The 22,960-nt window shown below is 39.3% G+C and overlaps 2 protein-coding genes across 7 annotated transcripts in view; one reads left to right on the top strand and one right to left on the bottom strand.

The window, feature by feature from the left end:
- Nucleotides 1-360: 360 nt before the first annotated feature.
- On the bottom strand, nucleotides 361-14,143 carry LOC135114130 (WD repeat-containing protein 46-like). Of its 6 annotated transcripts, none has more exons than XM_064029852.1 (12): nucleotides 14,003-14,142; nucleotides 12,982-13,069; nucleotides 12,475-12,634; nucleotides 7,542-7,742; nucleotides 6,751-6,862; nucleotides 5,717-5,852; nucleotides 4,604-4,883; nucleotides 4,161-4,396; nucleotides 3,354-3,510; nucleotides 2,522-2,669; nucleotides 1,548-1,687; nucleotides 361-1,177 (listed from the first exon to the last, which is right to left on the bottom strand). In XM_064029852.1, the coding sequence occupies exons 4-12, from the start codon at nucleotides 7,740-7,742 to the stop codon at nucleotides 890-892; spliced, it is 1,698 nt and encodes a 565-aa protein (XP_063885922.1). In that variant the 5' UTR covers nucleotides 12,475-12,634; nucleotides 12,982-13,069; nucleotides 14,003-14,142; the 3' UTR covers nucleotides 361-889. The 6 variants fall into 6 exon arrangements, with proteins under 6 accessions (XP_063885922.1, XP_063885923.1, XP_063885921.1 ...); XM_064029853.1 differs by having other exon boundaries at nucleotides 12,942-13,069; XM_064029851.1 differs by having other exon boundaries at nucleotides 12,939-13,069.
- Nucleotides 12,430-22,960, top strand: part of LOC135114128 (uncharacterized) — a 37,985-nt gene continuing 27,454 nt past the window's right edge. The window contains exons 1-2 of the mRNA XM_064029848.1: nucleotides 12,430-12,568; nucleotides 22,074-22,173. Of these exons, the coding sequence (XP_063885918.1) occupies nucleotides 22,074-22,173 (100 nt within the window). The 5' untranslated portion in view covers nucleotides 12,430-12,568. The remainder of the gene's footprint in view (nucleotides 12,569-22,073; nucleotides 22,174-22,960) is intronic.

Raw genomic sequence — 22,960 nt, forward strand, 5'->3', positions numbered from 1 at the left:
GGAAGCTAAAAAGCTAAAAAGCTAAAAAGGTTGGAAACTTTTATCACAGGAACTTGTTTTAAATACAGATGCAAGCTGACAAAAATATTTACTTTAATTTAAAACAAAGCTTATGCTGATACTATCAGTAAACAGCATGGCATATCTAAACAAAACTGCATAGCATTACCACTCTATACTCTCTCTTTCTCTTCACAAGCTGAACAGCCAAAGGTTTCAAATCATCAAAGGTGAACTGTGATGCTCATACTGTAATACTAATTACGATGTTCTTCAATCTACTTCCAAAATTGATGGGGAAGAACAAGTAGTTTACTGCAATCAGTAAACTAAGGAGGCCTAAATAGGGAGAAACAAACATGTTTTAGGTTATTTTATTTTGGAAAAAAATATAACTAAACAAATAATGGAAAAACAATATTTGCTTCACTTATAAATATTATGTAAATGGTAATTCATCTCATTCTGATATCTGTCCCTATAAATGATGATTACTATGATCTCATGCTTACTGTGTGAAGTGTTAAATGATAATGGTGAGAGTGCTGCTGATGATGATAGCAAGAAGCTGACAGAGCAGCTTTAAAAAACAATGTGCATTTACAAACATTAACATCCCCATATGTATTCCTATATTAAACTACTGTATTAAATTTCTGCCTCCATGGTAGTAAAAAAGTTCTCTACACCTTACTGGAAGACCTCAATTCTGTCAACTCCATTACTGACTGAATTCAACTTACCAGGAGAATAAAATTTGACAGCTTCACTGTCCAGCCAGTGGTCTGGATCCATGTGTTTTAGCCTCTGAATCATCTTGCTGCTGGCTGCCTTCAACTTCCAATCCTTATAATAGTAAAAAATTAAATATTTACATTCCTTAAGATTATCATGATTGTGTAACCTTTTTCTTTGGCTTAAATCGATCGAGAACTTCTGCAGGTTTTTCTCCTTTCTTCTTTTTCTTGCCAAGACCCAGCTCTTCCCTCTGAGAGTATGCTCTCTTCAAGTATTCTCGCTGTGTGTCTTCTCTTACTTTCTGTTTACGTTTAAACTTCTGGGATGAGCCACTCTTGCCTTTCATGCGATACCGAGGAGTAAAATCTATCTTGGGTTTTCGAACATACAGAAGAGCTTTCTTTGCTTCCAGTTTTTCTTTGAGTGTTGGGATATCAACCTAAAATGATGACAATACATTAGCAGTTTTGAATACATACATGAAGTATTTTAGTTCTTAGATATGGGAAACCAAGCCAAGGTTTCAACATGGTGATGTGATTGGTAAGCAGTCAAAGAAATTTTAACAAGTTATCTGAATGATTCATTGTCTTAGAAAAATTGAAGGTTTACAGATAAATAAGTAAATAAATATATAAATAAGAATAAAAAAATTAAATCTATAAACTATGATTACAAGTTTCAAAACCTACAAGCACTCTCTAATTGTCCAAGTCAGGTACAAAACTATATAATGGCATCAAGCAATGTTTATACAGAAAAACTCAGGTTAGCAGGTAGACTTTACACAGAATAACAGCACAACTCACCTGTCCAATACTGAGAGGATCTAGAGTGATGAGTTCCGCAGGTACCTTGGAAAGAAGAGCCTTAACTTCAGCCTCTTTCCTTCCTGATATACTGATGTAGGGATTAGCTTCCAGAGCATCAAAGTTTGGCTCACCAGAACCTGCAAAAGATATTACAAAAATTTTCAGTACTTTCAAAAGAAGCAGGGCTCTACTCAGAGACAACTGATATCTAATAATTAAACTTCAAATACAATCTCTCTGAAACACCTTGACTTCCCAGCATACATGAAGTGGCATTCAAGTCAAGAACCATTATTTTCAATAATGGTTATAGTAGCCAAGCAAGCAACATTTTTTTTTTTTTATTCTCAAGGTGTGATAAAGGTTATTTCTGGCTTCCTGAAGAACACACACACACACACACACACACTTATACCTGTACCTGGTCACTGCTAAATAAACAAGAACTACAGCATAAAATACAAATTTAATAATCTGTAGTTAGTTACATTGTTATTGCTGGATCTCATGATTATGCTGGTTTAATATGGCCTCTACCAGTTGAAACTACATAGACATAGCAGCTCAGATAGTTACTCTGAAGAAGGCAGGTGATGAAAACAAGTAAATAAGTGAATTAGTTGGTCTAGTGATGGTGTGTTTGGATCATCAGAAAAAAGATATGTATAATAATTTGTCATCCACTATCACAAACACCTCAACAAAATACCTCAGAATTTGCTTCCTTCATTTATCTTGCTGTCACATGTGAGACAGACTTCACATAATGCTTTATCACATTCACAGTCCTCACAGACATCTGGAAATGATCAGAACTTTTCCTAAGCATGGATGAAAACCATGATTTTCTTCCTCATTATGCAAATAGCATATAGAACACTAGTCACTTATTTCCTTAATTTTATGGTCTGTCTCCACAGTAATTAGCTGAGCTTCTTCATAAATGCCTCACACAGACAACAAACACTTACCTGGGATTATAAGACTTGAGTAACCCTTGTAAGTAGAAATTCCAAGAATATCTTCATAGGGGCAAAACTGCATGTCAGTAATTATGCCGCCAGCTTTGTGTCGCATGTAAGCATGATCAGTGCCACCCAAAGTAACATTTCTGTAAACCTAAATAAAAGTATAAGTACTTAATTCAGTATCTGCATCTTCAAATAATAACTATATTTTAGGGTTGATCTATGGGCTAAATAGTATGTTGCTAAAATACTGAGATTAGGACATTTTGGTGGATGTGTGGTGCATCTTCAAATCATGGGACTAGTAGTGATAATGAAAAGGATGGAAGAACTGGTAGTTCAGTAGAGGAATCCTGTATTTTGTGAATGTTAAATCCAGCAGAGAGAGAGAGAGAGAGAGAGAGAGAGAGAGAGAGAGAGAGAGAGAGAGAGAGAGAGAGAGAGAGAGAGAGAGAGAGAGAGAGAGACAGAGAGACAGAGAGACAGAGAGACAGAGAGAAAGAGAGAGAGAGAGAGAGAGAGAGAGAGAGAGAGAGAGAGAGAGAGAGAGAGAGAGAGAGAGAGAGAGAGAGAGAGAGAGAGAGAGAGAGAGAGAGAGAGAGAGAGAGAGAGAGAGAGAGAGAGAGATCCCCTATCTCTTTTGTTTACTCCAGCTTTAGTGAGTAGCATGTGACTCAAAGCAACAAAGAACTATAAAGCACTATGGTTTTTTTTGTGGCTTCTTCCAACAGTCATTAATATGAGTCATAATTATTATACATGATCTAAATTTTTCTATGGATAGAGGAATAGATTCAAAAGCTTTAATGTCCCACACACTATGAATATTACATACCTCTACAATATTCCCGATGGCCACAGAAAGTAGACTCTTCTGGGAGAAAGCAACATTTGAAGCACCAGAGCTGATGGTGTAGTGTTGAAGGCACTTTCCAAGATTTCGTGCATCCCAAATCTTCATTTGTCTGTCGACACCCACTGTTGCCATATACCTGTAAAACAATGTTGCTCTATTTTCTTCTCCACACAAAACAAAAGAGAATGTGCTAAGAACCACTAGCTAAAATGGTCAAAATGCAATCATTGTTACTACCTTACACAAACATCTCCATTCAGGTTAAAAATGATGCATGTTAACTCCAAGATAAAACATGTACAAGTCTTTCCCTCTGTGCATCCTACTGATCACCTTCAGTTGCCCGAGCCATTCAAATGGCTCCCTATAATGCTTATGTAGGGCTTTTGTTTTAACAAATTTCTCTGGGATATCTGCATGGTTTGCATGATCCATGGAAATAGATTCAAATCACAAAGTTTCTTAAAAAGTGTGCACTTTTGTGCAAGAAAGTGCCTGTGGGCCACAGACTCCTTAACAAGAAGGATGAGGATAACAAATTGCACAAGTTTGACAACCACTGATTTATATGATTATCTGATAAGTATGTTGTAAGTATGAAGATGTATGAACCCTAAATTCAAGGAATGGGAAAAGGATGGAGGTGTGGAAAAGACACACTTACAAATAATTACATGAATGAGATTTCTGATATGTTTTGGGATCAATAACTGTTTGTAGAATTAACAACTTCAGCAACTTTATAAAGAAAACTGCAAAACTGACATATGAGAAACAGGAACTCACATGCCAGTGTGGTCTATATCAATGGCTCGTACAGGATGAGGATGGCACAAGATAGAGGCTACAGGCTCTGGAGCATTGGGTGTCCACATGGTGACAGTGCCATTGGGATGACCACAGCAAAGCACAGCATTATATGGGTTCTGACACATCACATCTAGACGTCCCTTGTGCGTTGGGGTCCGAAGGACCTCTTTGCCAAGTGTAACATCCAGCCAGTTAAGAAACCCTGACTCACTCTGAAAAATGTGACAATACAACAGAAGTGAAACAATTACTCTAAGAGGCAAACAAATTAAGACAAAGAATGGAGAATACATAAAGAAACATGACTTGTTACCAACAACTGATAACTTCAGTGATAACTCAGTTATGAGATTAAAGATATATAGTTTAAGAAATACATTGTTAATCACTGAAGGTATTGTTGAAACAGATCTACTTACACCAGAACACAGAAGAAAGTGATATGGGAGAAATTCCAGTTTGAGTACTCTATCCATTTGCTTAAGACAATGAAGTTCAATGCCTTGATTGTCATATATGTACACCCACTGTTTTTGGGCTGCTGCCATCATTACTTCAGTGTGCAGCCAACAAACATCATGGATGGACTCCATCACATTTATCTCATAATGAAGTTTCTTGGTAATCCAGTCCATGGATGCTAAATGGCCTTTCCTTCCACCCAGCAAAAGGTGTCGCCCATTTTGTGTGAACTGCATTCTAGAAACAGAATAATAATGTACTTAAGTATTACATTGATGAATTTAAGATTACACATGCTATCTATGCTGTATCTACATTCTCCCTCTCTCTTTCACTTGTGTGCGTGTGCGTGTGCGTGTGCGTGTGTGTGTGTGTGTGTGTGTGTGTGTGTTGTATGAAAATATAGATCATATGAAGAGGATTCATATACATGAAAACAGTTCCTTATTATCCTAACTTTGTCACATTATCAGCACACAACTTATATCATCAATAAATTCAATAGCAGAAATGCAGGAGATAACCATAGCTGCATATTTTCCTGGAAACCAGACTAGAATGTTCCACATCTTGCAACAAAGCAAGATTTTTCTTTTTTCTTGTACACACAGGCAGTGCGGTGAGTGTGATGGGACAGTACAAATGTAAACAATAATGAGTTGGACCTCATTTTTGGTTGAGAGCTGTCACTGGTCTCAGTTGCTTGATGTACATTTCACAGTGTATTATATGAACTTTACATCAAAGGGCACACTGACGTGCTAAAAATGATCAAGTTTCTAAGATTTAAATATAAGTTAAATCTTCTTAGAGGCCAGGTGAACTTCTTTGATGAAGAGCTTGTATGATAATACAAAAGTCAAGGTAATTAGGGGCAGTTTTCAGGCCAGTGGTGCAGTAGAGTAGAGTAGTGCTGTGTAGTGAGACAGCTTTCAAAGTTCCCGATTAAAGGGAGCATACCAGCAATTTTGCTGAACTGAGGCAGAAGAGGACTGACAGGCAAAAATATCTATCTAGATCAAAGATGGGTACTATTCTGTCACTCACATTATTCAGTCAATCCCACTTACTTGTAAGGTCCAAACTGGTCAAGATTAAGATCAAAACTTTTAGCAGCTGATGTAATGTCCACTGCTTTCTTGATTTCTGTCTGTGTTATGTGTGAGGTGTATGTGCCTTCCTCTGCTTCCAACTGGCCTTTTGATTCTGAAAATGTCAGAGACTAGTATAATATTACTTAACACTTCACACAAGCGTTAAAATTAAATATGTAGTAAAGCCTCTCTAAAAACTGAACATTCTTTTCAAGATCACTTGATATGCTTGCAGGGTAGTTAGATTTACATGTCACTGTTATCACGTGATTTGCCATGTTTGAGCAAGAACTGCTTGTCATATATCTGACTTGCTTCCATAAGTGCATTTTTTTAAATATTTTTTTTTTTAGATTTAAATTGCAGTCTTGTAAGTTGGGCATCAGTTTAATCAACCAATTAGAAGGAAAGGTAAGTTTGCTATACTTATATACAGAAAGGCCTTTTAGTGAACTCAGGTCGACATACAAGTATAATGGTATTAAGTACTCACTCAAGCAGTGGTAAGTTTGAGCAGAGTGGGAGGAACACAGAATGATACACAAAGGGATAAAATTTGTCAATACCAACAACCCATGTGTGCTTACCCAACATGTCACTTGACTTTTTGCAACTCTGCCACATCAAATAAAATTTTTCCAACATATGATTTGTTACATGACAGGCATGTTTGATAGCATTAGAATTTATTATATCTAATATCTGCTATATTAAGCTTTATTATATCAGAGATTTATTGTAATCTCATATCAGTTGGCTTAGGTAAAAAATTCCTAACAATTTTTTTTTTTTTTTTTTTTGCAATGGGATCAGCCTCAAAAAGTTTTAAGAAATTCTTCTGATCCATGTCAACTTACAGTACATAATGCCCTATAGAGGTTTTACTGTAACAATAATGGGAAATAATAATTTACACGAAAGTGAAGCTACATGCTATAAATGAGAACATAATAATATCTACCTTGAAGCACCAATCTCACACAGTGATGAGCAAGTGCTTTCATGCTTACCTGTCAGCAAAATTTCTGCCCTTGCTGATTCCTCTTCTGCCCACTTGATTTTTTTCTCTTTCTTCTTCATTTTGTTTTGAACACAGGAATCTTTTCGTCCAATTGTTTTCAGCTGAAACAATGAATAATGACCACCTGTGTATAGAATGTTTTCAAATATTACTGCAAAGGAAATCTTTTATTTTGAGAAATATAAGAACCAGATCACTTGACAGTTGATACAAAGCTGACCTCTGGTAAGAATAAGAGGTACATGAAAAATTACACATTATATGAATTCAGGTTTGGAAGTATATGGGCACAATTAATAGGTAGATGTTAATTATTACTTGGTTGCACAATGTGGTACAGAACCATTTGAAATACTGTGCACCACAAATTTATGTAAAGCATTCTATTGTCAAAGCATGCCTTGCATTCTAAACTTTTTCAAGATCTACACTTTCCTGATCATTCACACATTATTCGTCAAGACCCAAATCCATTAATGCCAATGGAAATTCATATGCTTGTTTGCTATATATGGACTTCTGTCCATGTTTGAAGAAAAACAAGTTGTGGTGTTAGAAGGACAGCTTATTTAAGGCTTGTTGGGCCTTGTAAACTTTAACAATTAACATTAATCCATCTGATGTCTTATTTTGGTCTACAGGGACAAACAAGTTTCTAATTTTCAATGATGAATGCTGCAACAATTACAGTACTGCTACAGTACTAAAAAATTATCTGATAAATTATCTAAATGTAACAATTCAAAATGCAATACAGTATAAATACCAATTATGTCATACCTCAACACCTTCACCTTTGCTGTATTTTTGTAACAATTTAGAGGGTACAACTTTTCTTCCCATGAACCGTTTTTTTTTTGCTCTTCCTTTTTGGTTGACCTTGAATTCCGTGATCTGCATGCCATCTTTAACTTCAGACTTTCTGAACTTTTGTGGCTTGTTGCTCTTCTTGAACTGCCGCTTCTGCTGCTGCTTTGCCATCTGGGGATGAAGGAAATTTGTATTATCTTTAGAACTCAAACATAAATGCATCAAAACTAGACAAATAGATCACTAGCTATTTTTGTTGCCTTCAATCAAACATAATTATTAATTTTCAAACAATTGTGATTTTTGTTTATATGAACATATCTGGACTTACACCTGTAAGATAAAAAAAAAAAAAAACTGATGTTAACCCTCAAAAGGTTATCAATTACACATCATAAAATCACAAAAAAAAAAAGTTCAGTATTGAATACCAGCCTCCAGGCTGAATGGCAAGTTCCCTATGCCATCCTATAGGGTCATGATCCAACCCTGCCAATATTCACTTTGCTGTCTTACAAAACTATTTATTTTTCAATAAGATTATCCACATTATTGGAAAGCTCATCTCACATAATACTACTCATGCAAGTTTCATCACTGAGTGGTACGTTAGTTGAAGAAGTTCACTCATCTGAGCATACTGCTTGGTCCGGGTGCATTTTTCCTAAGTCTATGAGAGTACTGTATGCGTTGGCCTGTGAAGACACCCGGTTGTAGCTCCAACACTAGCCACAGGATATTTTCGAAAATGCTCTCATTGTGATCCCCACACAAAGCTACTAAAGGAACTTTTCTATTCTAACCTAACCAGTCTAACGTGTGCAAGACTGGTGGGCACCTACTCTTCCAGACTTCGGATATATGCTGTTCGGGCTGCTGTGGCTTGTGGCAGTGAGGAACCATCACACTAATCTTCCATCACTCCGCTCTCGTAAGGTTACGTATCTAATTCTTTAATAAAATAGAAAACTGTACCTCTTTACCTTTGCTATTAACAATTCCCTTAGCTAAAGTTGTAGGTACTCTGCAACCAAGTGGGTGGTGTTTTCACACGAGCACACTGCCCCAAACGCACGTGTGTTTACATGAATATAGACCGTCTCGCCCCAGGATACGAAAAAAAAAGAAGAAAAAAAACACTTACAATATTAAAGATTTCAGGAAAAAAAACATACCATAATAGAAACAAAGAAATTGTATATATATATATATATATATATATATATATATATATATATATATATATATATATATATATATATATATATATATATATATATATATATATATATATATATATATATATATATATATATATATATCATAAATGCAATGCTCTTAAAACCACCAACTACAAGATAGAAAGAACTGTCCCATGTTTCAGCTTAAGTTGTGGCGGGAGAATCAAATTTAACAAACAGCTCTGGTGTAGGTGAGTACTAGGCGGAAGCTCTTAAACATTTGCAAAATTATTGGAGGGTGTGGGTTGTGTGGTAGCCCCATTTTAGAAAAAAAAAAAAAGTCTAACAGTGAATGCGAGAAATGCAGGAAGGAGGTAACACGTTGCTACCGAGGAGTAGCATGTGAAAAGTGCTATAATTGGTATCATGTGGAGTGTGTGGGACTACGGGGGGCAGGAGACAGGGTCCTCAAGAACAAGAACCTCTTGCTCCTGTGCAGCAGGCGTCTCTTAAGAGTGAAGGAAGAATGGGAGGCACTCACTGTGAGAAGTGAGGTGGAGGGCTCCGAAACGGAGGAGGTCAGGGAGGACGCCCCTAGGAGTGACGCCAGGTCTGCCAGAAGGGAAGAAGACCAAGGCAGGGGGATGGAGGATTCTAGTCTTCTCGCCAAAGTATAGGACCAGCCAAAAAAAATCCCAGGATCACACTTACTGTGAGAAGACTGGGAGGAAGGAGCAGGAAGAGCACACTGAAGGAGAGTAGGACTACGAGGAGAGGCATGTGGCCACTAGGCAGGCTATGGGAAGTGCCAGTAGGGTGCAGGAGGAGAGCAGCAGCGGTAAGGTCAAGAAGGCAGACCAGGATAGGAAGGATTATTACAATAGAAGGAAGAAGAAGGACAGTAACTGGATGGAGCAGAGGGACAACGCCAGGCCAAGGACATGCATGAGAGTAGGGCACCACTCCTGGAGAAAGATACAGGGTAGAAGGCCAAAGCTGAGGACATAGGGGAAGGCAGGAGGCAGAGTGTGGATATTCAGAGATAGTCTCATGAGGGGAATAAGTAAAAAGATCTACATATTGTTAAAAGGTGGATATAAAGTAATGGACAAGAGTATACCAGGGGCTAACATTAGGGTCATCCATGAGGTAGTGAAGGAACACCTCAGGGAAATGGCACCTGAGGACTTGGTGGTGATCGAGGGAGGAGGGAATGGTTGGGAGGAGACAGGAGGAAAAGAGACAGTGCGGTGGATGAAAGAGATAGTTCACATGGTAAGGGAGAAGATAGACAAGAGGCCCTTATTGATGTGCATCCCCAATGAGGCGGGATAAGGAAGGTCGAAAATTTGCCCAGGATAGGAGCTGGGTGAACAGGGGATGCACAGGGAAGCTAGAAGAATGGGAGTGTGATGGGCTGCAGTTGTGGGAAAAAGATGAATTGGAGGCAGATGTGGTCACCAGATGGCGTCCACATTTCCAACATAGGGAAGGTATGGGTAGCCTGGAATGTGATAGAGTGGGCCCAGCACCGGGAGGACCGCCAGACAGGAATAAGAGAAGGCACGGAAAGGAGAGATGCTGCTTGCTTTCCCGAACACAAATAGATGGAGTGAGGGAAAGTGGAGGGTACTGATAAGAAGGGAGAAACTATGACGTGATAGGAATAGGTGAGACAGGCTGGCATGACAGCATAAGAGTGGAGTGAAGGAGGTTGGGTAGTCTTAAGCAGAGGCAGGCAAGCAGGAGAGAAGAAAGGAGGGGTGGGGGTGATTATGAGGGAAAAGGAAGGTAGGAGTGTGGAGGAAATCAAGATAACAAGGGAAATGGAAGGTAGACTAGTCACAATAAGGGTGACATCTTAACAGTGAAGATCACAGAGCATGGGATTGAGTGATGGGTGACAGTGGTGTATATGGACATGGAGAGCTGAAGGAATGAGGAGGATAACAAGAAACTTCGAGGAAGTGACCAGCTTGAAAGAGAGAGTAGGACAAAATAAATGGGTTGTAATGGGTGATCTGAATAGGCATATAGGACATATATGAATAGACATATATGGAGGAGACGGTGAACCAAAATGGGCAGCTGACCTTAAATTTCGCTGGCAACATGGGACATGGTGACATGGGAACTGGGAATTAGAAAGCCCTGCAACATGGAGATACAGAAGTGAGTTGGCAACAGACTATGTCACAGTAAATGAACAGGTAGAACAACAGGGATGTAGGATATGGAAAAATGAAGGAATAGATGTTTCAGATAACTTCTTAATAGGCTTTACCGTTGGAAAGACCAGGAAATGTACAGGAATTAGGAAGCAAGTGTGGAAAGAGGAGTGGAACTTAAAGAATGCAGACTGGGTGAAGTACTGTAGAGAAATGGAAGAAATTATGCCGGGAGAGGGAGAGGAGGTAGGAAGGACAGTAAGTGAATGGAAATGTGACATCAAATAAAACATAAGGTGCCAGGCAAAGAAGTCTGTGGTTGTAAAAAAGATTAAGGTAGGGAAAGCATGACTGAAAGGATGAGGAGGTAGTTAAGGTATTAGGAGACAGAAGAGAAAATAGGAAACAAAGGAACCTAGCTAGACTGGCAAAGAGATCTGGAGGGAGGCATGAAGCAGAATGGGCTTACTGCTCTTCTAATCTTGGTAAGAGCACGCCTCTCCTCCTGCTTTACGAAACATGCATTTAGTAATCTTATCAACCATCTTCTTCTTATCCTACACATACATACATAAAGATTCACACACACACACACACACACACATGACCATTTTAATATTTATCACGCTCTCAACAATACTCTGATTATATACAATTGAGAATCCTTTATCAAATTTCTTGGGACTGAAAGTGCTGCAGATTTTAGATTTTTCCAGTTTTTAGAATGACAACTCGCCAATATTTTATGCCTCCCATGGCAGAGAGAGAGAGAGAGAGAGAGAGAGAGAGAGAGAGAGAGAGAGAGAGAGAGAGAGAGAGAGAGAGAGAGAGATGGGGGGGTTAAGGAAGTCTAAAATGTCGAGCGTTACGTGTGTCTTGATGGACCCTCCATCCAGTTTGGCGTGACATTACTACCATGACCATGATTCATTTTGTACCACAGTACATTAATGAGCAAGACCACAGTCTTGCTCATTAATGCGAAAACAGAACACCATTAGTAAAAAAAAAAAAAAATACTGCTAATGCATCAAGGCATCAGATATTGAATATAGATAGCGGCGGTGTTATGTCTAAAGGCGGCCAGCCAGTGCATAGAGCCCTTGTGCTCTGTCGTGACACGTATGTTGGAAACCTTTGCCTTAATGGTTAATCAGCGATGCCTACAGGTGAATATCTTAAACACAGGCCCGCTAGCTGCTGCACTGAAGTTTCAAAATAGCTAACGTCAGATTTATCATACGTATGTAAATGCATAGAGAACGCCCTCCCAAGGTAGGTACAAGGGATATGAATGGGTTATTGTGGGGGGTAACTGAACGAGGGAAACGTTTCGAGAGCGATGCCTATTACCTAACATCACACGTGAAATACTGAGTGAAACACGTGGACAAATGGTGCGATGGGCGGGGCGTAGGTCGTCAAACTCCTCCTTCGCCACCTGTGGGCTGCGGCCGCGCACGCAGTTAGTCAGTTCTTGCATGCCTACATTCGTGCACAGCCACCGCTCTCCACGCAGCGCCGGCGTTCTGGAGGAGCCACACAGCGACTCACCACGCTAACAATTTTCTGTCAGGCCTGGAGGAGCGTCTTGATAGCGTACCAACCCTTCTCACACAGCACAGCCTTTGCTACTTGACACTGCAAGGTTGGTGCGTCTTTCAGAGTTCAGTACATCCGTCATCTTGCTCTCCGGCGGTGGGAAGCTGAGGATCTGAAAAGCACGTTGTGTGTTAGAGCTCCACCACATCTCATATCTGCTCCACATTTTGCGTCATAGGACAATAATTTTTTATTTGATTTGTCATCGCTTTGTATCCCTTGTACGTTACTCTATCTTTTACCTGTAGCCGCACTTGATGGGAAGTGTAATATTTGGCATGTAACCGCTCCCATGGTATTGCAAATTATACGGAAAATAAATGAATAAAAATGCAGGTTGTAGCTATGGGCAAAAGTAAAGCAAGTAACACACTGATGCATTAAAGCAAGTTGCACTAATAGACATTAAGGTTCACAACAGGTTAACGTGACGAGGAAGTCCAACAAATCGTGAGTCACCGGGCAACTGTCTCGATGCTGCTGCACGGGGCCACCACAGCGCTAGGGACCTCTCCGTTCACGGTGACACAGGGCACACATTTCGCACCTACAATACAAAACACTTTTCAGCACCACACCACTCCACTGGAATAAACGCGGGTGTGTGGAATAGCATTATGACGCACTGCCGCGGCAATAATGGCGCCATGTTGTGGCATCACGCTGTCAGGATAGTCAGGGCGGACAACGGGAAGGAAGTAGTTTTGAGTATATAATGCATGCACTGAAAGGCTGCTATTTCTTATACTTTCTTTATATCTTCACTGTCAGAAGTGCTAACTTAGGATTTCTGCTTCGTACATTAGTTATGATTACAACGGAACAAGCAGCGTTACCTACTGGTTAAAGAAACGCAACATTTTACATGTCTCGACATATACAGGTAAATTAATACTTTATTTTGCTCGCAAACCAAAGAAATAGCTGCAAATAGCGCTTTTTTTTTTCCAATGTATCTATTCCCATACATAGTCTGCATGAAGCCATGTTATAGATCTTTAAGCGCTATTTTGAAATGCTGTTCCTTTATCATGACTACGTATTTTCAAAGGTCACAAGGATGACTGTAGTCTGTGCCCCGAACTTTGACAAAAACCTGCGCCAAGCGTTTTAGCAGAAATAATTTAATGCTGGAGGTTGAAAGAAGTCGGAGAATGTCCGATGAGCAACTTAGATTCCTAGAACACCGTCTGCCAAGTGTTAACATGGACAAGTGAGCGCAGGAAGCAAAATGCTTTTGTCAGGGTCCATGACTATTGTCAGGTTTTCATGGGAATTCTTCCCACTGTTGCTGCAGGGTCCTTGTTAAACTATTATAACAATCATGAAAACGCCACTAAAAAAAATCTTCCATGAGACTTTGTTAAAAGTGGTTGTGTTTGTAGTAAAATGTAGAGATCACGGATGTCATTCCTATACATTTGCTTGCGTTTCCCTGCATCAGTCGGAAAATTGAAACTCTTTGGTGTCCCGTACTTACCTCAAACATTTCTCGGATATATAGTGAAGAAGTCCCGCGAAGACCAAACCAGCGAACTCCTCTCGGCTCCCCAATGCCAATGAAGGCTGGTGACGGCTGGATCAGTGACGCTGCTGTGGCCAAAGATGAAAGACGAGTATCCTTGGCTGTGGCCACGGCTTGACTTCCGCCGTTCATTTAGCACATTTTCTCTGTAAGACGAAAGAATGTGATTGTGTATACCACTCCCTGCTTAAGTCACAATGGAGAAGTACTATTAATTGAAAAAAAAGAAAAAAAATAGTTTCTCAACACAGCTGCCATCTTGAACTTTGTAACTGCGTACACTAACTACCCTTTCCCGAGGCCCCGATGTAGCGCACTTTGTACTCCCTCACCCTCTGCTCTACTGCGTTTACTGATGTCAAGAACTCGTATCTTCATCACTTCAACGGGTAGTCTCCATTCATATTTTTTTTTATTTTATTATACTATTAATATACTAAAAAAAAAAAAAAAAATAATGAATGCGCGTGGCGAAGTGGTGGGGTGAGGGGAATATCTCGACACATCAGGAACTAGCAGATCACTGAATTTTTTCCTTCTCTTTTTCCATTTTTCCTTGTAGGGAACACTCCGACCGTTACTTATTTGGCATTTATACGCATCTCTTGCTTTTAAGTCTGTCCGTAAAAAAGAATGAAAATAATAAATAAATAAATAAATAAATAAATAAATAAATAAATAAATAAAAAATAGATACACATGTCCTTACGTTTGTTTGGAACCGATATTGATGAAAGCTTGCTGATGCAACAAACGTGTGTACAGAAGTGCGGGGAGGGGGATGAACCGTGCGAATTATGTATGAAAACAATACACGACACACCGATTGAAGAACGCGAGTAAGATCTGATCGAAGGTATCAATTACTTGTATATAAAACGAAAAAAAAAAAAATACTGCACAGGTACCTTGCGTGCTGGTTCGAACATAACAAACAAATAAACCAAGATCGATCTTAATTACGATTTACAAGCCAGGTGAAAAAAAAATCAGTGGAAATTTTAAGACATCCAACAAAGTGAACAATCATTACAGTTTTTACGTAAGCCATTCTTATTGATCTTTTATTATTTTACAACTGTTGACTTGAGTGCTGATTTCTGTCTGAGCAAGCAAAATGAAGGCAAATATGTGTATAATGCATGATCAGCTTGTTTGCACGCATACAATACATCGCCTCCGAGTGAGTGAGTTTGCGAAGCTTGGCGCCAGTATCAATACACAGGCATTTCAGCTATACAAGACAATGCTGCGAAATTCGTGCCAGATCGTGCTTAAATTACTGGACTGTCATCTGCAGGCCTGATGGATTCCTGTAGCTATCCATGTGTTCTTATGTTTATAAATGGATGTTATGTATTACAGTTTAGTATATTACATGGCCCACAATTCCGTGGAAAGCGTCGAGATTTACTTAACAAATAACTTTAATCTGTGCCAGCTCAGACACGCTCCACAAAAAAGCGTGAACGTCCGCCTCTTATTTACGTCTTGCTACCAAGCTTGTTTTATATACAGGCAGCGCTTCCGTACATAAAGGGCTACCTGATGCCAACTCTGAATTCTTCATTAATGTTCGGGTGAATGACGGTCGCTCCGCACACCGGTTCTGGATTCTCTGTTAAGACTCAGAATATTGTCGCATTCATCCATACACGATACTCAGGAGACGTGACGCAGTTATTTTTAGTAATTTTGAAGTGAAGACGATAGCCAGTATTCTGAAACGATTTGTTCTATCAAAAAAATATTTTAGGAGACCACACAGATGATTAGCCGTGTTCTCATGGACGTTTTTTGTTTTTTTACTCTGATGATGCAGAATTGTGGTAAACTTCCACTATTATCATCAAAACATCCCTGAATATCTTATCCCTAAAGATCTCAACGTCAACTGGGATTTCTTAAAGATAACTGGAATGAGACGCCGAAACGTTGGAGATTGTGACTTTAACCATTCTCACTTTGTAACTGCCGCATTGTACTAATTCTAGGAGGGTGAAGAGACTGGACTTTACGTATGTGTCAAATCAGCACATCAATAAGACCGCCATGCCAGAGTATAATTATTTGCCACAAAAAAAAAAAAAAAAAGCGTGATAATTTTTACTCTACATATATTTTTCATGGATTATTACAAGTTACATAGAACCAATTGTTATGGTACTAATATTTACAGCTGAGAGAGAGAGAGAGAGAGAGAGAGAGAGAGAGAGAGAGAGAGAGAGAGAGAGAGAGAGAGAGAGAGAGAGAGAGAGACCTGGATGTCACTTAGTGTTTGTTTATATCACCTTATATATAACTGGACATACCATCTTACAGTATTCGATCTCAGCATGTAAGGAAATTAAGACCAAGTGCGAAAATGATGTATAGAAATAAACACAATTATTAAAAAAAGTCCGGTCAATTAGAAAAAAAAAAAAAAAACGAGAACGTGGGACCAACGCGTGCATTCTTCAAAGTTTTTTTTCATAAGGTTTATTTTCAAAAGTCACAGAGGCGATTTCTCAGGTTCTCTTTAGTGTTTTCCCTGTTGACGGTGCAGAGTCCTTGTTCAACTTTTACTAGAACCATGAAAACAATCCTAAAAACTCCAATAACTTACAATGTAGAGGTTCAACAATCATTAAAGTTAAGAAGAAAGTCCTAAACAGCTCAATAACTTTCACTATTGAGTCTGTTAAATTTGTAGATGTCAGACACTGAATATTCAAGAATACGAAAGTCTAAAGCCCCAGTAACCTACACTAGTGAACCTGTTAAATTTCTCGACTGAATCTTTAAGAATACGAGTTTCTAAAATCTCCAATAACTTGCACTATAGAGTCTGTTAAATTTGTCAACGTCACACGAGGAATGCTTAAGAATACAGCATAAGTCAAGGGGGAAGGTCAAAGAGAAGACCCACGCTGGAATATCTAACACTCACTGCGTCTAGCGGATGATGGCACGAACACTGGTAAGAAAAAAAGGCTGAAAAAAAAGTTTAGTGAAATTTAAATTTCCAATTATGTGGAACCGACGATAGTGGAAGAAATCGCTACAAAAGTATCTCATCGAATTCTAATTTGTATTTGTCAGCAGGTAATGGCACAGGGAGATGGAGGTGACTTAATGCTAGGTAAATGCCAGACTCAGAGGTGAGCATGGGTAAGGAACGTAAAAAAGGCCAGGATGTGACACGGAAGCGATTACAAAGATGGCAAAGAAAAAACACTGAGAACTACACCAAGATAGCAAGAAAAAAATGAGAATTACGCAAATGTTGCAAAGAAAACACAGAAATTTATACCAAGATTACCAAGAAAACATTAAGATGATTAAGAAAACACTGAGATAGCTAAATTCCAAAGAAAACAGATTTACACTGATTGCAAACAAAACACTAAGGATGCATAAAAAAAAATAAGTAAAGTTACGTTAAGATTGCAAACACACACACACACACACACAAAAAAAAAAAAACATTACAAGGAAAACGAAGAATTATATTAAGATTAGAGAAAACACGTTCTTTTATTAACATTACAAAGAAAACACTATCAATGCAAAAGAAAACAAATAATTACAGCAACTTTACAAAGAAAACAAAGAATTACACTAAGCTTAGAGAAAACAACATTATTCGGGTTCAATCGGTCGGTCGGTCTCTCTCTCTCTCTCTCTCTCTCTCTCTCTCTCTCTCTCTGACCTTCGCCCAAATGATATCTTGAAATATCTGTGTGATCATGAATATTACATCCTCTGTCTGTCTGTCTGTCTGTATGTCTATGTCTATGTCTCTCTCTCTCTCTCTCTCTCTCTCTCTCTCTCTCTCTCTCTCTCTCTCTCTCTCTCTCTCTAACCATAAAAATAATGAAAATTATAATAAGAAAGAAGGAACAAGAGTAAGAAAGTGAGGCGGAGAGAAGAGGAGGAGGAAGAGGAGGAGGAGGAGGAGGAGGAGGACGGATGTTACTGTAGGAGAGATATTACTGTAAAAGGAGAACCAGGGGAAAATAAAAGAAACGAGCAAAAACCAGAAATATGAGTAAAATCAGTCAGTGATGGGGACCTTCCACTCACTATGCTACAAGTACATCAGGGTGTTGCGCGGCCCAGCAGTTAGTAACACGATTTTAAAAAGCCCTTTGTTAACTGCCTATGCATTATTTCTAACATTACAAAAGTTTTCCTTATACAATCCTGGAGGTTAATCGGTAGACAGGGCATCAGGAATATCGATCCTTGCCTACAATAGCAGACGAACATCTTTCACGTAATTAAATTTTCCTCCGCGACCTAGAACTTTACCGTCTTCTTAGAACTTTACCGTCTTCTAAGTTCAAGCGGTTGGGCCGAGGTGCTCTTCAGGATGGATTTCTTAATTGCCATCGTAAAAAGGTTGTCTCCTTTACGATCTCTACAAAAAGCGATCTGCAGTACTGTGGTTCCTCTTGTGGGTGTTCTTGGCTCCTGTAATGATTTTCTGCGTCAGTATTGTTCATGATGTGTTGTGTTTGGCAGTTCAGTTTCCGCGATTCTTCCATGTCCCTGAACTTCCATTTCCATCCCCAGTTGATAATGAGCGCTTTGGTCATCGTCCATTCTTAGTTGTATTAATGATCCAAATATATATTACTGTAACTTAATTACTAATCACTATATCTTCTGGTGGTCCGATTTGACACTTTGAACTTAATGATCAAAGAATATATTGTCATAACCTTATTAATGACAATAGCATCTAGTAGTCCAACTTGATGCTCTGAACGGTTCTCTCCCTCGCTCACTTGTCAACCCTTCGTACACGTGGTCATTGCGTTTCAAGGGTATGGTCTCGCGGCTGCCTACTCCGCCACCCACCACCGCAACGACTCTATTATCAGTGAAGCAGACCTCGCAGAAAAGTCAATGGAGGTGCTGCCGGTGAATTATGTAGAGTATAATGTTAGAAAAAGCGTACCTATGATACTTTCAAGAAAAAAAAAAACTATACGTACAATATTAAAGATGTTTACATTTACACGCAACTTCTTTTACCTAGAAAATATTGACTGGCAGAAAAAAAAAAAAAAACTAATAAAGCCGAAGGTATTCTTAAGGATATGAGAACCAGCAAGGCCACTGTGCCCTCTTCCTTCCCGATTGTTCCCCTTGCACCTCACTACGAGTCCTTTCCCTTCCTAACTATACACCCTTCATCTCCCGGTGCTCCCTTCATCCTTTACTACCCCCACTTCCTCGTCTGTGGTGTCCTCTTCCTTCCGTGCCATAACATTTTCCTCCTCAACTCTGCCACTTTCATCTCCCTATGTCCTCTCCCTCCCCACCAAACACCCTTCATCGGAATGTGCTTCCTCTCTCAGCCACTGTCACTTCCTCCTCTATCATGTCTTCCTTCCCTACCTTATCCCCTTTTCCAGCCTCGTCTCCACCTCATTATACGTTTTTTCCTCGCTTACCATGCAATATTCATCTCATTATATCCTCTTTCTCATCCTCCAGTGCTCTATTCCTCTCACTACCGCTCTCTCTCAATGTAAAATGCACCATGCCTCCTTCTCCCTCTCGTCCGCCTTAACAAACACTGCACAGGAAAGACCGAAAAGGTTTTGTGTGAGTCATCGATCTATTCTTTGCAGTAATAAGAAGGCTACTGAATTATTCGTGCTCCTGCAGGCACTAAGATGGTTTATGTTATGTTTATTATTATTACTTTCATTATCATTATTATCATTAATCATTTGCACTTTTTTTTGTGTGTGTGTCTTGGGGGGATACATATCAGACTGGTATTTTTTGTACATAATCAAAAGTTTAATATGTTTACTTTTACTTCTATTGTGTTTTGTGTTTTCTCTCAATCCAAAGTCCTCTAGTGTGGTAAAAATCTATCAGGCGTCAGGTTTTGCAAAAAAAAAAAAAAAAAAAAAAAAAACTGTCAGGAAATCAGGGATGAGAGGGAGAGAAGAACGCAAAACACAGTGGAAGTGAAGCAGGTATGTCCATAGACTTCTGACCACGACCGTACTACAATAAGGAAGCAATAGGGCGCCGATACATGTGCCTCTGTTCCCACTACGTAAAGCGACACTAAGGGGCCGAGACAGAAGGCTCCTCCCTGACCACACGTGCATAGGTATTTGTGAAAATCCTCTTCATGCAAAGTCAAAAGTAACAAGTATATAAATAGAAATAGAAATCAACAACAACAACAACAACAACAACAACAACAAACAAAAACGAGAGTAAGAATAACAACAATACTAATGTTTTTATATCTGTAAATTGATTAGTCTCCTGCAAGAGTAAAACCATCCGAAGTTCTTTTCACCTGAGCTATTTGGTGATAATTAATTCAAAACAACTTCTGTGTCAAAGAGAGACGAAATAAAGCAGTTGATAAATCTAATTTCAATCTCCATTACACATAAGACTCAACACACCGCTTCACGTGGCGAGCGGGGACTGAAATTTAAATCTGGAACCTTTACTAATTTTCAACTTTATTGACACTACTGAAAAAAAAAAATAAATAATAAATAAATAGATAAAAAAAAAAAAAAAAAACTGACACCCATCTTCAGTAATTCGACTCTGACACCAAAAACTTGACAAATGCTTAACTAATTCTATAATGCTAAGAAAACTATTTTGTTTACTAAATCTACCTAAATACTACACAGAATCTGAAGAAAAAGCTTAAGTATTTTTACGTATAATACTAAGAAAGCTTAACTAACTCCTAAACACAGAAATTCTACTCAGAAACTAATAAATAAAACAATAAATGAGGTAAAATAAAAGATAAAGCTTATCTAATAACTTCACTAATTCTCATCTAAAACTAAGAAAGCTGAACTATTTTAGAGTAGTTCATGAAAAAAAACAAAAAAAACATTTCAATTTCCTAGACACATGCACTTTCCATCACCCTCACCTTCGCTACATGAATCACCGGTCAACAGTCCCACTGACTCACCTGACAAATCCCCAGTCGTACCAATTACAAGGTACAGAGTTGAGCTGACACTTCGCCCGCCTCGAGTCTGAATCCACAACAAGCACGTCAGGGAAGACAGAAGGAAGGGAAAGAAAGTAGGTGAGGGTCCGGGGAGCGTTAATAAGTAATGGCACTCGCGCTAATAGCCGTGAAACTTGCTGTGGAGGGTCAGGGAGGAACGAGGTGTGAGTGCAAGGATAGCGAGGAGGAGACGTGATTTTCAAGGTGACTGGAACATGTTCTGAAACACTTCTGTACCTCACCTCCACTACTTTCAATTTCAAAAGGATCTAATGGAAGCGCTATAAGGGTTTTTAAAGGTGCTTTTACAGTTCTAGTGACAAACAAGATTTCTATATTTTCAAGAGGAGAAATACTCGTGAAAACCCGGCAAATCATCTCTGTGGCCTTTGAAAATAGTTGTGGTGAGAGAGAAAAGCGTTTCAAAACATGGACCTTTGTGTTACCTTGCTTGCATGTGAGAGGGAGAGGAGGAGGGGAAAAACAGAGCCTCTTTGTTTATTGACTGACTGACTGACACACACACTCACTCACTCTCTCTCTCTCTCTCTCTCTCTCTCTGAAACGAAAACAAACAATAGAAGGAGAAATAAAAACGACAGACAGAGTAAGAAAAAAAAAAACACTTTTCCAGACTTGAAACTCAAAATATACAACTGGGGAACGTAAAAACACTACAATAAACTGTGTCGAGATCGGAGGGGAGCAATGCTTGGAGGGAAAGATATTATTAGTGTTAAGGGTTGCTACTATTATTACAGCTGTAGAAGAGGAGGAGGAGGAGGAGGAGGAGGAGGAGGAGGAGAAAGAAAAACAGGAAGATGAGGAGAAGGAGCATAAGTAAGAAGAGGAGGAGGAGGAATAGGAAGACTGGAAAATTGCCTCTCAGACCTTGCCGTGTAGAAAATTGCAGCATTTATTCACAAATTCATATGGCTGGTTGTTCCTTGCAGACTGAGTGGAAGTGGGAAGGTTTACTTAGCCATCTGAATCGTAGTTTCCTTCACACCCTCACAGATGGAAGGCGTGGCGGCGGTATTGGCAGTGGCAACGCGTTACTCAGGCCCCTTGCTCACCGTCTTGGTCTTCTTGCAGTTTCCGCGCCTCACCCTGACCAGTAAGTGTTCAAACAGCCTTTTTCCTTCCTACTTTGACCTTCTAACCTAACTTAACCTAACCAGAAAGTGCGCCTTTTTTCTTCCCCCTATGATCTTCAAACCTATGACCTAACCTAACCTCATCTCACCAATAAGCGTGCCTTTCTTCTTTTTATCCTGATCTAACCTAACCTAACGTTGCCTTTTTTTTTTTTCCTGCTCTGATGTTCTAACCTAACCCAACCTACCCTAACCTAAACGTACGTAACCTAACCTCACCAGTAAGTGTGCCTTTTTCCTTCATACTTCGGTCTCCTTGCAATTATCGCGCCTCACCCTCATCAATAAGTGTTTGCCTTTTTCTTCCTCCACCTTTAACGCCATAAATGTTGAGAGAACTCCCCTCGCATACTGGTAAATCCGTCAACATCGAGTGGAGCGAACCATTAAGAAAGGACCCCATGGCACGATAACATCAATAACCACAATAAAAAAATAGCAATAACCTTTTTCTTGCTCGCACGAATAACAAGCTTCCAAACGCGGTAAATTTATCATCCCTTCCAGTAACACATGAAAGTAAGGAAGACGGACTGGCCGGTGGTAAGGCTGAGTAATAATCACGTGCTATACTTCGCTGTTTATAAGAAAGCTAGGGTTACTCCATCACTCTCCTGGTCAACGTAATAAGCGGCAGTTTGTCAAGCTGCGCGCCGCTACAAACACTCTTACAGCGCATGTTAAATGAGTAATGTAATCGCCTGCTTGGTAAAGGGAAGGCTCGTCTGCTTATTAATTAGCGGGACT

Source organism: Scylla paramamosain, chromosome 27 (genome assembly GCF_035594125.1).
Source record: "Scylla paramamosain isolate STU-SP2022 chromosome 27, ASM3559412v1, whole genome shotgun sequence".
NCBI lineage: Eukaryota > Metazoa > Arthropoda > Malacostraca > Decapoda > Portunidae > Scylla > Scylla paramamosain.